The following is a 15,719-nucleotide window of genomic DNA, read 5'->3' on the forward strand; positions in this document are numbered from 1 at the left end:
AGTGGCCACGTATGGGAAAAGCAGAGAACATTGTTTTTATTGATATTTTAATATCCTAACTAATGTTTTGAGTACATGCTATGTTCATGTATCACTCGTGAATATAATGTTACATGAATAAGTGACAAAGCTATCCAGTCAGAATCTTTTTGAAATCTCTTATCAATATTCAGTATGTTACATTTGGGAAAAGTGCATAAGAAATGCAAGATTGAGATCACAAACAATTTGCTACAACATTCAATTATCTATCTATTAACTCAACTCCTGTGAGAATGGTGTGTGTCCTGTTCTACTAATGTACATATTTGCAATTATAGGCACATCCAGAACTATATATTACAGTAAATGTTACAGAATATCATGGAAGGAAGCAATATTGGATCTAACAATATAATATCAAACTGACACTGTGAACAGTTTCGATTTTAGGTGCACACGATTTTCTTCTATGCTACAAGTGACTGTGGGAAGTTTTGGTGCAGTATAATTAAGTGGCTGTTTGCAGTAAACCATGGACAGTGCTCAGGATAATGTAGATCTAACAATACAATATCAAATATATCTAATTATCCACTTATCCCTAATACCAAACCATAGAGAAGCAAGTCCTACCAGCAACATGTGAGCACCTAACACTACACAATTGCTCTATCAATATTTAATTTTCAAAATCATGAGAAATGACTTGCCATATGGAGTGAGGTAAAGGAACACCACATCCAACACAGCAAAATATATCAATAAAAATGCTGAATAAGATGATTTGCATCCAAAAACTTTAACTTTTGCAGAAAACTGCAGATCAACTGAACCAAATATTTTTCAGCACAAAACTGTATTTCAGTTTAGAAAAGCTTTTCTTTGAACACTAAGCACAAAAATAATAAACAAAATGAAAACGAAGGCAGCTTGTAAACACATCAGTATAGACTACCTTTTGCTCTCTGTTCATGTATGCCTAAAAAAAGTTTTTATATCATCATCCATAAGCATTCATAAAGGCAAATTAGATTATGTTAAAGCATATGATTAGATAATTAGAGCAGCTTGCCTGAAGAGAGTACAGCAGCCTGAATAACAATAACAAACTAACAAACAATAAATTCCTAAAACAAGAAGGCAGCATTGCAAATACAAGGTAAACAAATAGTCTTAAGTAATTGCTGACTGTTTCCCACATTCCTGAAAACATTTGGTTTAATACTGAAAACTGATTTCCTTAATACAATTTGACAGCACAGTGTTTCAGATCTAAACACCTGGAAGCAGAGTGGTCACACATCTGAACCTAGACAAAAAACAGAAAATAAAGTAATGATAATGAGAACAAAAATACTACAACCACATATGCTGACACTGCAGTATTCCAAAGATCATTGCACTCACTTGATATATGGTTGGTGGAGTGCAACAAGGCTTGCATGTATTGTCATGGTGATGGCAGCTAGGTGGAAGTAGTCAAACAGTACAGGTAAATGGTAATGGAGTCCCCTGGTAGGCGAAAAGCGCAGATTGAGTGTGCGACTTGACACACATGCAATTGAGCTGTGCTGATCTGGTCCAAATGTCTGATCAGTAAACCACAGTTCTACTGTAAGAGTGAAATCAGCCCTCTCCAATGTCTCTTCTATCTGTGATGTATGCAAAAAAGAAAAAAAGAGCATAAATAAAAAAGTGCAGCACTTCATTTACCTTATTTACATTTCACAATTAAAATTATTGTTTTATGTCAACACTGCGCATTACCTTGTCCAACACAGCGTGAAATGTACTGAGTGTGACAATACTGGTAGTAACAAAATGCATAATATTACAACAGGAACATGGTGCTTAAAAATCTTGAGTCTTATAAACATGTATATATAACTGAAAACATGAAGAAAAGCATAAACAAAGCAGAACACATTCACACCCTAATAATGGCACCTCCAGTGAAACAAGGTGGCTGAAACAGTCAGCTGAACAAAACCTCCCACATTTACATCACCTTCATTTGATGGAAAGATGAAGAAAGATGGAACTTAATATTAGAGATTAAGCACAAGCTTGGGTTCAACAATGATAGGGCAGCAAACTGGCAGATGTCTTTACAGAGAAACCATCGTATCATTTACTTCAATTGATACAATGAAACCAAAGAAAGACTAAATTTAGATGACAGGATACGGATTTAAACTCTGTTCCTCCTGGATGCAAGTTTGGTGCCTTGACCACAGTGCTTCTCCCCCTCCCCCCCCCCCTTTCCCTTTCTCAATTTATAATCTGTCAGCACATAAATCTCTCTCTTAATAACTGGACTTGCAGATTTTTGTTTCAATTACCTTTTCCTCTCTCTAACAAAAATTATAACAATCTTTATGCGCCAAAGTTTTAAGCATCGTCATTTATTGTACATTTACTTTAATGAAATTGCACCACAAATGTAATGGATTCATAAGAAAAGCACTTTATATATTATTAAATAAATGTTTACAACCACTACTATACTGGAGCTGAATGTACACAAATATCAGTACAGTACGGTATAGTAATAACAGTAGCTAGTATAAATCAGAAATCTTTCAGTAAGTTTAAGCATCTTTCAATTAATCTTAATCTTTTAGTTAATAACTGTTTTAAATCACACTAAAAAAGATTTTCATAGAGTCCCTTTACATCACTAGGCAACAAGTTAATTAATGTCTTCCAGCAGCAAGTGGACTGTGCAAAAAGAGAATTTAGAAAGTGATCAAATAGTATTCAAACTTAATATTCTTCAATGCAAAAGTGAAAGTACTTTTTTCCCCTGGTAACAATTTCAGCATGCTATGTAATGGGGAACACATTTCCTCTTTAAAAGTCACTTGGGTTTAACTTTAGAAGATTCTATCTTTTTACTTCTCCTTTCCATCCCTAACTTCTCTCTGTACTTCCATCACTAATCCTCATCTTCAATCTTGTGCACTAAATGACTCTTTTATCTTCTTTGTCTTTGATTATTCAAATGCCTTTGCTTTTACAGTTAGCACGTTATTTGTATCTCTTTACATGAGGTTCTGAACAATTCCCTCTATTTCATATTGTAGATTTCTTCTCCCTTTCCTTTTGGTCTCTGATAATTAAATCCAGATGAAAGTAGCAAATTCATCCTCAACTGAGTAGCAATCAGAGCTTAATTCCGGATGGAACAAGCTGGCACTAGAGATTTAAAACAGTATTCGTGTGTTAAATTGCAACACAACAATAATCTGCACCAGTGAACGCACCTGTTGTTTATATAAAATCTTGTGTTTTTTTTGTTTTAACTATAAAAAACTATGTTTTAAAAACCTGAATTTGAGAATAGTATTTTGTAAAAAAAAATGATCTCTCTTGGTAAGTTTTATTAGAAGTTTCCAAAATTGAAAACTTATTTTGATGATGGTGGTGGTGGTTGTATGGTTGAAGATATATGTTATAGCACCCAAAATTTTAGAAATTAATCACTAGTCCCACTAGTATCAATGATGTGCTATAGGTAAAAGACATTTTCTCACCAACGTAAAATACACTGCCGGAAAAAAAAAAAAAAATATTACACCTGGAAAGACAATGATGATTTTGATTCGATGACTGCATATGCTTCCTGGGAGATAGTATATGTACTCATAAAGCTTCAACATTGCCTGTCAACAGATAGCCTATTGGCATATCTACCTGAGTGCAATCTGTGTCTACCCTATAAGAGGGAATGTTCACAGCCGGAAGGTTCAATGTCGTGCAAACGTGTGAAGCAAGCTGGCAATTGTGCCATGGAGATGCACTCGTGCTTCCTAAGGAGACATATGAGTCTCAATTTTATCATTGATAATATATATTCTGAAGTAATAAATTAAAATTTGAACAAAGCCATTACTTGAAGGAGACAGGGGATCTGGGTTCAAGTCCCAGCCTTGGCACAAATTTTAATTAATTGCTTCAGCTTCTACCCTTTCCGCAGATGCAGGTGTCAGTGGTCATGTGAACATCCTCACATCCATAGATGAGGTTCTGGTCATCTGTGCAGCACAGACGCCCGCCAGGATTGTCTTATTGTAAGGGAAGTACTGGGGATCTTACAGCTAGCACAGCACAGATGGCAGGGCTTGTGAGCACATACGTGTACATACGAACTGTTGTGAACTGGTTATTAGCAATCTGACTATGGGTGTACACACCTCTAGCCAGTCTTCCACTGACACGACAGCATTGACATGCATGACACGGCTGGTGCCATCAGAGGACCACTTGTAATATGGGATGGCTTGCCATGGTCTTCAGCGATGAAGCAGATTCTGCACGCATGCAAGTGATCGTCATTTGCAAGTACAACATAGGCCTGATGAGCACTGTCTCAGAGTGCATTTGTCCAAGAAAACTGGCCCCATCCCAGTCCTTATGGGATGGGGAGTGATAAGTTACGACTCTCACTCACCTTTGGTGTCCCATTCCAGGAACACCAACAGTGCTTGGTATGTGCAGAATGGTGTTAGACCCTTTCTTTTACAGTCTGGCAACAGGAAGGTGATGGGTTGCTCCAACAGGTAAATGCTCATCCACACACTGCCCGTGAAACTCTATGTGCTCTGCAAGATGTGCAGCAACTTTCCTGGCCAGCACAATCTCTACGACTTGTCTCCAATTGAGCAAGTGTGGGATGTGATGGACAAGAACCGACTCGTGCAACTTGTCAACAGAACACTGCGAACAGGTCTAGCAAGTGTGGCATAGCTTATCCCAGAACAGTGTTTGCCATCTGTATGATTGACTTGATGCTAGAGTCAGCACCTACATTGCCAGCCGTGAAGGTTACACCACATATTAATACGAGAGTTTCAGCGTAGGTCAATACTTGGTACCTACGACCCATTTATGCTACTGATCTGTAAGAATCATCATTTCACATACTTCATATGCATTGCTGCTACAAAAAATCTTGAATGAACAGGAAACCTCTAAGAGGGTGCATTAATTTTTCCTTCCAGCAGCGTATATGACAGTGCTGTCCTTATTTTTACATTACTATATTATCTGTGTGTGTGTGTGTGTGTGTGTGTGTGTGTGTGTGTGTGTGTGTGTGTGTGTGTGTGTGGTGCGCGCATGCGCTCGGCTGGGGGGGGGGGGGGTAGTAGTACATGCGGGTGTATACGAACACCCATGTTACACCAACAGTTATCTCATTGTTAAAGTGAGATCTCTATTATCTATGAGATACCTGCCTTATGACTGTCAACAAGGATGTGAGCACGAAACATGATGACATCATCCAACAGCACTTCTTCATTGCGGTACAAGATCTGGAAGGTCTTACTCACTCCTGCTCCATTGACCACACATGCTGGGAACACCAGTTCACTTCCTGACAGATGAAGTCATCAGTGCAACCACAAACAGAAAAGAGGAGCCAAAAACTAATCATTTCATCTAATTAAGTTTTATGGATTTATAACCACACATTAAACCAAAATAAAACAGACAATGATATTATGTGGTAAACTCACGTTGGTTTCGTGGAAGATTTACTTCTACTTTGACTGGTAATTTTGGTGAAACCCGCAATGCTGTTCTGATCTGGTAGAACCTGAAACAAGATACAGTAAAAAACTTACTCTCTAAAGAATTATAGGTGAAATGATAAGAATTTAAATATCATGCAGCTTAAGGAACCACACTGAAAGAAATTTTAAAAAGAAGTATTCTACTATCAATTTTAACACACTGCCAATCTTCAGATGACACAATTATAAGAGTGACACGAATATCAGTTGGAGAATTTAATACAGTTTCTAGCAAGCAACTATAATGATAAAAACTACTGAAATTCATGCCATCTGTCAATGATTTATTATTAATACTTAAACAATTTTCAGGTATCAGTATGTGATCACTTTGCTCTTCAAATAAATCTTTTATAATGGGATCATTAAAGGCCTTTTTTCTGTGACATGTTTCTGTTAATATAATCATTGGGTACCATAAATAAAATTAAAACATGTAAAAAGTGAAGCAAGCTGCATAGATTGGCAACAATCAATTATGGCTTAATTTGTTATGGTGTTTAAAATTAACAAAATACGACAATGATCAGTGCTTATAATATTCTGCACAATCACAAACTTACAGGTTTTGGGTTTCCTAGTCATTATCGCAAGACAAAACAATCACATAATCCTCAAGTAGGCCCTACTTCATTCTGACAATTCGCTCATTCTGTGAATGTGCTCATTTATCTAGAGTATTTCTACATTTTCTCGTAAATCTCATTTGGAACTTAAGAGGGACAGACAAGTTACCTAACTGAAGCTTGGAGAATCAAGATGATAATCAGTTGGTTTCATCTGCTCTTGGTGGCATTTGTTCAGCATACTACTCGGAATACTGCAATGTTGACAGCACAGGAAAAGCATTCCAACAAGAGGAACACTTCATTCTATACCTTAGGAAATTGTGATTCTTCCCCAGTCGAGAGTGAAGCAGTAACTATACCGGGGCAGATATGGCCACTGAATTTGCTGTTGACTGTAGCTGTGACATGGCAATTTGGAACTATTCCATCTGATATGACTTCAACTTCTGTTGATTTTCTTTTTCCCTTTGCTTTTTTCTCAAACTGTACGTTTTCTAAATAAGGTACCATACTTATGGGATGTATTCGACTATTCCAAAATGCTAATTAACTGCTTCCCACTAAAATTCGTTACTCAAGGCAACACTATTATGTGCTGAATGTAATGCTGCGCTTAGTTGTACTGGGAATCCGGATAACTAGAAGTTATGCCTACGAGAAAACTCTACTTTATCATATAAGAAAAACCTTGTGAGCTAATGTGTATTTCTGGGCATAGCGACACAACCAGTTATAAAAACTGGTAGTTCAACTTTAAAGTGACATATTTCAAATCCTGTGAAACTAATTAACTTAAGCGATGAATATTAATATTCAATTTCAGAAATGGTTACATCTTCCATCCAGGGCGCTGATCTTCCAAAATTTCTGTGGATTCATATCAATGGCAGAATGCAGTAGGCCCTATACGTTTTCTGCGGAGTCTCGATTTTTTTAAAAAAACATTAATACTTTTCATTTATACTCCTTTACGAACACTGCCTGTGTCATTAAGATCTGTGCTGTGATAAAGTTAAATATATTGGTACTATATGCATACGATGAACTGCCGTAGCTCAGTCGATAACACAACTGACTTAAAAGCAACAGAAATGAGATCAAACTCGAGTTCAAACTTTTTAATTTATGTGCTGAGATACAGGATGACACATTGGTACCTTGTTTCGTAGTTGCCAGAGCAGTCAAGGGCGAACGGTGAAGTGTACATTTTTCATGAACTCTGAAACGTTCAAGTGCTTTTTGCCACTGAGATGATTTCAGACACATGCATTATACGACTCCCTGTCTGCAGAAGTAGTAGTTGCCGACGGAAGCACTATACTGGAATCAAAAGCGTATTTACACACACTACAGAATGCTTCGTCTAATTTTTTGTCGTAATAAATGCAAAGGAAGGTGTTTTTCTATCCTTCATGGTATGATCTGCCTGATGGTTTCTTGACACTGCTTGCTTGATGCACTACAGAAAACGACATTAGACATATTCTCGAGTTCCTTATTTTTTGGCTGAACATTCTTTTCACTGTTGTCGGTGTTAGTAAAAATCCACCCGTGGTGACGACGACAAATTTATGTCGAATCTGTTCGAATCCGCAAGAATGTATAGAAGCAAAACTCGACATTACGTTTCGTATCTCCACACGCATCCAGTAATGGCGCAAAGTTTGAAAACTGCGAAAATCTTTGCCCGGCGACGAGCTTTTGCTTCGCGCATCCCATCAGTAGACCTTCTTCGTTAGGCGACCTATTAATGCGGAACACCTTCCAGTCTATATTATAGGGTCCCGCGTCCTTCAAAGCCATTATCGCAAAAAACAAAAGGAGAATAGTCCAAGTCACGTGAAAACAATTTCACTGAAACCTTAAACCACACCGCTGCTATGTTTAACAAAAAAAATAGCTATTGAGGTAGGCTGTAACAGTCAGCTTCCTTGTATCTCGGATTATTCCTTATAATTGCTCAATATTGGCAAGCAGGGAATTTAAAACAATTGTTGAAGAATGTAGCGGGCGTATTGTAGCGTGTCACTTTTAAGGAAACATGACTGCAAACCGAAAAGACATGATTCCATTCTAACTTCCATTTTAGTGTTTTAATAGTTCATTACTTTTTGGTAAAGGCATGCGAGAAAACTTAAAGCTTTAAGTTTTAAGGGGATACGGAATCGGATTTTGGGTTAAAAAATCGAATTTTTTTTTATTGGCGTATTATATTCTGCCATGTTTCCTCTTTAAAATGACGTATCATACATAGCTCTACTACAATTATAACTATTTTATTTTTATATATTTGTGAGATCGGGTATTGCGCTTTAGTTATACACGTCTCTCGTGGCTGACCATGAACTTTTTGACAGTACCTTTAAAGTGACATGAATTCAAATATCCCGGTTTCCAGCGACTATTTATACACTAGTTGCCCGAAAATGTTTCTCTCTGGTTTCCTCAAGTTACTCTTTGACTTTGTGGCGGGACTGTTTTGTAAACAGTGTGATATAAGAAAGTAGTTGTTGTTGAGTTATTTCGTATTTAGTGCTTCATTTTTCGCAGTGAAAATGCCTAGAGCTAAAGCAAAAGTATTTAAAAAGCGTGTGAACTGGCAAAAGAAAAGAAATAATGATTCATTAGCAAAGCAAAGCAGTTCATCATCATCACTGTTGGAAAATGTGAATCCACTTATTACTGATTTGCCGAACGAACTTACACCAAATGAAAACAGTGCTTCTCATAAAAAACTAAGAGATTTGGAAGAGAAATATAATTTACTTGATAGAGGAATGAAGTTTTTGAACTCATTGATACGAATATATTGTGTGAAGCTCTTGAAAACAGTTTGTGCTGCAAAAAATGTCATGGAAACGTTTCTCTGAAAGTAGAATCCCATGTTGGCCTGGCTGTCCAGTTTAATTTAATATGCAGTGTTTGTAAATACAGCTGTAAGTTTCCAAGTTCGGTTTCAGTAACTGTAAATAATGGATACAAGAAAACTGAACTTTATAGTGTAAATATTAGGTTAGTTTATGGATTGCGAGCAATTGGTAAGGGCAAAGCAGCTGGTGATATGCTATGTGGTGTTCTAAATCTTCCAAGTGCACCTTCAAAGTTTGAAGCTTACAATTATGTACTAGGATCTGCAGTTGAAGATGTAGCACAGAAGTCAATGCAGGTTGCTGTGGAAGAAGCAGTGGAAGAAAATGACGGCAGTCGTGACCTCACAGTGGCGTTTGATGGCACGTGGCAGAAAAGGGGCCACACCTCCAACAATGGTGTTGTAACAGCAACTAGTGTTGATACTGGCAAGGTTATTGATGTTGCAATAATGTCTAAATACTGTAGGTGCACAGGCAGGCTGAAAAATGAACACAGTGATGACTGTATTGCTAATTATTATGGTAGTAGTGGTGGCATGGAGGTTGCTGGGGTGAAGAAAATTTTTCATCGCTCTTCACAGTGGTATAATGTTCGCTATGTCAAATATCTGGGAGATGGTGACTCTAAAGCATTCAAAGAAGTTTTGGAAAGCAAACCATATGGGAACAGTGTAAATATAAGCAAACTTGAATGTATAGGACATGTGCAGAAGAGAATGGGTGCCAGGCTGAGAAGGTTAAAATCAGTTATGAAAGGGAAAAAACTAGATGATGGGAAAACCTTGGATGGCAGAGGAAGATTGACTGATTCCATAATAGACCACATTCAGAACTGCTATGGCCTTGCAATCAGGCAAAATACAGGCAATCTTGAAGAAATGAGGAGAGCTATATGGGCTTTATATTTCCACACCGCATCCACGGATGAGCATCCACAACATGGTTTGTGCCCCAAAGGTGAAAACAGCTGGTGTAAATACAATAGGGGACTAACAACAGGAGAGAAATACATTCACAACCACAGTCTACCATCAGCCATCATGGCAGAAATAAAGCCCATTTTCAGAGATCTGGCTGACAGAAGTCTTCTGATGAAATGTCTTCACGGAAAAACGCAGAACCCCAACGAGTGCTTGAATAGTGTGATATGGCATCGTCTCCCAAAAACAGTGTTTGTCGGAATTAATACACTACATTTTGGTGTGTATGATGCTGTGGCAACCTTCAATCTTGGAAATATAACTAAATGCCAGGTCCTTCAAAAGTTGGGTATGTGTGTTGGTTCCCGTACGGTACGTGCTATGTTCTTTTTAGATCAGCACAGACTAAGGCATGCTGATAATATAATCAAGACATTAGTGAAAAAAGCAAGACAGGTGCAGAGGGGTGCCAAAAGAAGACTTGAAGATGATTATGAAGACTGTGAAGGGGGTATTAGCTACGGATCAGGAATGTTTTAATCTTCTTTCTCCGTTTCCCGTAAGTTTACTTTTTACTTCATCTAGGAACATTATCTCAGGTACTGGTCAACCTAGAAGTCTGAAATTTTTATGACGTAGTGACATAGGTCCCTATTACATACTGAAACAACGATTTTTTAATTACTTGATTTACAAAAGACTTAGGGGTGATAGTCTAGTAAAAAGCGATGGAAAAAATTTACTTAAAAATAAATGTACAATATCTCTGTAAGAAAATACTTTGACAATAAACTGTTGTTTCAGTATTGTTGTAACATATGAATGCACATACAGTAAAATTTTTACCTCTCTGTCTCCAGTAGTTTGTGAGAAAATGTTCCCTATAGTAGGCATATATTAACATTGCGGGGATAGGTGATTCCGTATCCCCTTAATTTGCCATGAATTTTCATATGAACAAGCTCACACTCCGTTGCAGAGTAAAAATTTCATTCTGGAAACATACCGCAGGCTGTGGCTAAGCCGTCTCAGCGTACTGTTTCTGCTGGTTCTGCAAGGTCTCCAGGAGAGTTTCTGTGAAGTTTGGAAGGTAGGAGACGATATACTGGACCAACTGAAGCTGTGAGGACGGTTCGTGAGTCGTGCTTGCGTAAGCTCAGATGGTTAGAGCACTTGCCCGCGAAAGGCAAAGGTCCCGAGCTCGAACCTCGGTCCGGTACACAGTTTTAATGTGCCGTGAAGTTGCTTTTGTCACACTAGGCGCGCCCCACAAGATTATGTATGTGGGTTCTCGTGCTGCGGCGCACCCAAGTAGTCGGCGCGTATGCTTCCGTTTCAGATTTTGCCTCAGCGCTTGTCAAATTACGAATTTTACCGTTATACTTTTGTAGAACTAAATTTTATGCGCAGGACAATATACTTCATCAATTGATTAAGTGGTAGTAAATGGGATTTTTGCGTAATTTACCGAAATTTCCAATTGGCATTCATATGCGATTTCAGTCTTTCTCGGCGTATTCCACTGATGAATTCTTCGCCAGAAGATGATGGGTACGAAACTCATTGAAACGTTGCGACAAGACGACGCCACCACTCAGCTGATAACCCGAGAAGAATTCATTAATGGCATTTGCATTCTACAATTACCTTTTTTTAAAAAAAAAAAACAATTTTTATCAATAGGCCCTCCTTATAACTCACTTCCTGAATGGCAAAACGTAACCTACCAATTTTTCCGAATGATTATCCAGTTTCTGAAATAAGTACATTACATAAGTACATTCACACGCTAATTGTCAGTACAACCGGCAGTCTCCGTCCAGTCCCGCACGAGCTATAAACAAACATGGAAAACTGCCTATTGGCTTCTGTCTCGGGTTCTTCGGCCGACGTTCATCTAGTGATTTTTCTGACGTTTCGCCAGCACGGGTGGCTGGCATTGTCAAAGCTTCACCCTCCATTGCCGCAGACTATATGTACCTGGCGCACCAACGTCCGAGGGCTTCTCCGCGGTCATTTCTGGTGCGGTTCTCCTTTTGCTACCTGCGACGGTCGTTCGTTCACTGCAGTTTACATTAAGGTTTTCCTCTTTCTTGTTGAAACTGTTCGCGTGTTTTTGTAGTTCTACAGCTTCTCTGAACAAGCGCGTGTGATAGTGCTTCTCTACAGCCAGAACTTCCGTGTCGACGAATTTTATTACGTGGTCGGTCTCATTCAGTGTGTGCTCTGCCACGGCCGATTTCTCCACCTGCCCCAACCTGCAATGTCGCTTATGCTCTTTGATCCTGGTGTTAATTGATCGTCCAGTCATTTCGACATAAACTTTTCCGCATGTGCATGGTATACGGTATATTCCCGACATTGCAAGTGGGTCTCTTTTCTCCTCCGCCGAGTTTGTCAGCAAGTGGCCACGAAAGCCTTAACAATTTTGTGAAACATGGAAAACACATCAATGGCTATGCACTATTGTCTGTGAAAATACGAGTATCGGTATCACCAAAAACTCAGGTAATTTCGAAAGCTAACAGCCTACAAGTGGTTTCTTAGTTCAAGTTTGCAATGTTTTGACTGAACGTGTTCGATGGTTGGTAAGACATTGGAACCAACATTACCATTTTGAATGGTCGATTGTTGATAGTAGTAAATTTCAATGAGGACTGTGCTGCGTGAAATATTGCTGTGTATTCTTTCTTCTGTAGATTACTGCAAGGCAGTAGTGTACGTGAACTATAACGTTTTGTGTAAATATGAACTGCACGCTCCGTGACACACTTATTACTTTCTTTGGTGACTTAAGATTCTACAGCTGACACTGATTCTTGGACAGTGTTTTACTAACTTGTCATGCAATGGCTTTACACATTATTTGACAAGATTCTTCTCTTCCAGGAGAACAGGAAGAAACAAGTTCCATGGGTGAAAGAAGTGCACTAGGATCTAGAAAAATGCGGGATCACGGCAGAAGAAATTGTGAACAGACAGATCTTAAGGAAAAATGTTACGGAGGTGAAGGTTTTTTTCCAGCAAAAAACGAGGAAGAACAGAGTATTCTCGGCAGAAGAACGTGCACGAGTGAGCCTACGGATGGAGTACTGGCGAAAGAGGAAGGAAGAGAACTTCAGAAAGTGAGGGAAGTTGTGTAAACGTAGCCCATAGATGGCTACAAATAACAATAATCTGCTCAAAACGGTGTGATACGTAGATAGGCCTAAAAATTGGAATGGAATTCTAACTCATTGAAGATTAGTCACCGAGAACAAGGTTGCAGCGAAGAGAACGGCTCAACCTCAGTGTCTCGCACGTTATTGAAGTACTTCACTCTTAGTTTAATGCGTTGTGGCGTAGGAAACCCGATAACCAGGGTCGTGATGCTTATGCATCGGTTACTAAGCGATTGAAGACGTGATTTTTTACTCCCCACCCAGCTCTAATACCCGATCGTCGTCGTGATAAATGGTGTGAACATACTGTCCCGGTTTTCAAATGTTACCAGTAATGTCGACTATGAAAATACACAGCGCGAGTTATCTGAAGTTCAGGTTTGTATTTTCCGAAACAGTCAAGATGTTGAAATTCTCTTTTCACTAGAATGAACTGTAAGAACATGGTCTCAAAATGGCGAATAGTCTCTTGTCATAGAATCTTTATTAGACAGATAATGGTTACAACTTTGGTCTTTTTTTTCCAAAACGAGGACATATTGTAGTAATTTCTGCTACTAGAATCTTAGATCTCAGCGGCGTTCCTCGTGTTACTCCGACAGATAGTTTTGGAGAAATTACTGCATTTGGAATGTAGGATTCCTCTGTTTTGAACATCAAACTGATTGCTGTCTTGTGCAGAAGTTCGTGATTTCATACGGAAATATGACGCGGCGGATAAGGAAAAGCACTTTCGTGAAGGGGGCAGGGGAAATGCAGCCATGTATTCACTAACGCAATTTGAAATTGTGTCACAATTCGCTGCACCAGGCTCGAGCGACCCAACATCCGAGCACGAGAATCCCGTATGGTACGGCGATCTTCTGCATACGACAGCGATCAGTTTGATGTTCAAAACAGAGTAATTCTTATTTACAAATATGATTTCTCCGAAACTACCAGTCGGATTTCGAAGAGAAGTGCCTTTATTTTCTCTCTTTCAGGTCTATGACGCTAGCAGCGGAAATTACGGTTGTTATGGTCTTCATTTCGCAGACTGGTTTTATGGAACTCTTCACTCTAATCTATCCTGTTGAAGTTTCTTTATCTCTGCATAACTATTGCACTTCTGCAACCAATATCGATTTTAAACTGCTTACTGCAGGCAAACTTGGTCTCCATTCACCGCTTTACAATGCTTACCGCCCCGCCCCTTCCACACGTTCACTTCCCTCTATTGCGAAGTCTGCTATCCATTTATGCATCTGAATGTGTCTTATTAACCTATTCCTTCTTTTCGTCAAGTTTTGTTTTATAAATTTCCTTCTTTCCCGATTAGATTCAGCACGTCCTTGTAGAATCTCCAGTATTTTCCTGTACCTCCACGTTTCCAAACCTTCTACTCTCTGTTTGTCTAAAGTGTTTATCGTCCACGTATCAAACAAATACCTTCACAAAAGTCTTCCCAACACTTCAATACGTTCACATCGAATATAAATTTGTGTGTCTGGGAAGCGTTTTCATGCTGTTGTCACTCTGCACTTTACACCTTCTCTGTTTCGGCCATCGTCAAATTTTTGCTGCTGAAATAGCAAATATAATATACTTCATTTAGCGTTTATTTTCTAGTATAATTCTCTCAGCATTTAACTATATTTCATTTCATTATTCATTTTTTACTTTTATTGATTATCCCCATATAGCCTCTTATCAATCCAGAACCAATTCCGTTTAACTGCTATTCCAACACGTCAGCCCGCCTCTGATTGAGGTCTGCCGACAAAATTCGAATTCAGAGTTTTAATTTCTTCTCCTTGAACGTGAATTCCCTTTCTACATTCCGGGGGCTATAACCATGTCTCATTCCTTTTCAACCATTGCTTCCTTTCATGCCTTTCAACTCATACAACTGCGGTCTAATCTATAAAAGTTGTCGATAACTATTCGCTACCTGTATTTTTTTCTTGTTACCTCCAGAATTACAAAGAGCAGAAATTGCTATAGTTCCCTTTGAAATAACGAAGTTGATACGGGAAGCTCTACAATTAATATTGCTACGACAAGAGACTACACGTCATTTTTGAGAATTTTCTTAGAAGTCACGTGAAGGATAGGAGAACTGCGATATCTTAAACAGATTTGGAAGCGTACGTGACTCACAATGCATAGCACATTAATGATATGCGACTATTCTCTAGGAAGCCAAAACTAGTTTTGTTTTCACTGATCCCTAATAATGAAAAAAAAGGGGAATTGTATTACTTGGTACGGTACACGGCTTTGGTGACAGGAAGCAGAGGACTGACACGATGTGCGTAGTAGCCAAGACACGAGGTGTGTCGTTTACATGCGTCTGACGCTGGCCCTAGAGACCCGTTCGCCCGTAATAGGATCTCAAGTTTTGTTTCTTGCGCGAAAACCTAGCCTCCCTAAGCTTCCAATATACTTGAATTCGCCCCCACAGGGCAATCTGAGGCCGGTCTTTGCGCGTTGGACGACGAAGAGGTTGGCAGAAATAGCCGTGCGTTCTACTGCCAGTACCAACAATACTGACGGCCGCACGTGCATTCTCGGCCACAGTGCAATCCACGAGTGAAGATGCAACAGTTAGGAACATCTTTCAGAGGTGAACAGAGATCGTCTTATAATTTGTTCAACGAAT

At 38.9% G+C, this 15,719-nt stretch overlaps 1 protein-coding gene across 1 annotated transcript in view; it reads right to left on the bottom strand.

Annotated features, from left to right (window-relative positions):
• The window catches only part of LOC126177117 (uncharacterized), a 571,356-nt gene that overhangs the window by 228,145 nt on the left and 327,492 nt on the right, over positions 1 to 15,719 (bottom strand). Inside the window, exons 4-6 of the mRNA XM_049924387.1 lie at positions 5,502 to 5,581; positions 5,220 to 5,359; positions 1,390 to 1,634 (exon numbers count right to left, since the gene is read on the bottom strand). Of these exons, the coding sequence (XP_049780344.1) occupies positions 1,390 to 1,634; positions 5,220 to 5,359; positions 5,502 to 5,581 (465 nt within the window). The remainder of the gene's footprint in view (positions 1 to 1,389; positions 1,635 to 5,219; positions 5,360 to 5,501; positions 5,582 to 15,719) is intronic.

Source organism: Schistocerca cancellata, chromosome 3 (assembly GCF_023864275.1).
Source record: "Schistocerca cancellata isolate TAMUIC-IGC-003103 chromosome 3, iqSchCanc2.1, whole genome shotgun sequence".
Classification (NCBI taxonomy): domain Eukaryota; kingdom Metazoa; phylum Arthropoda; class Insecta; order Orthoptera; family Acrididae; genus Schistocerca; species Schistocerca cancellata.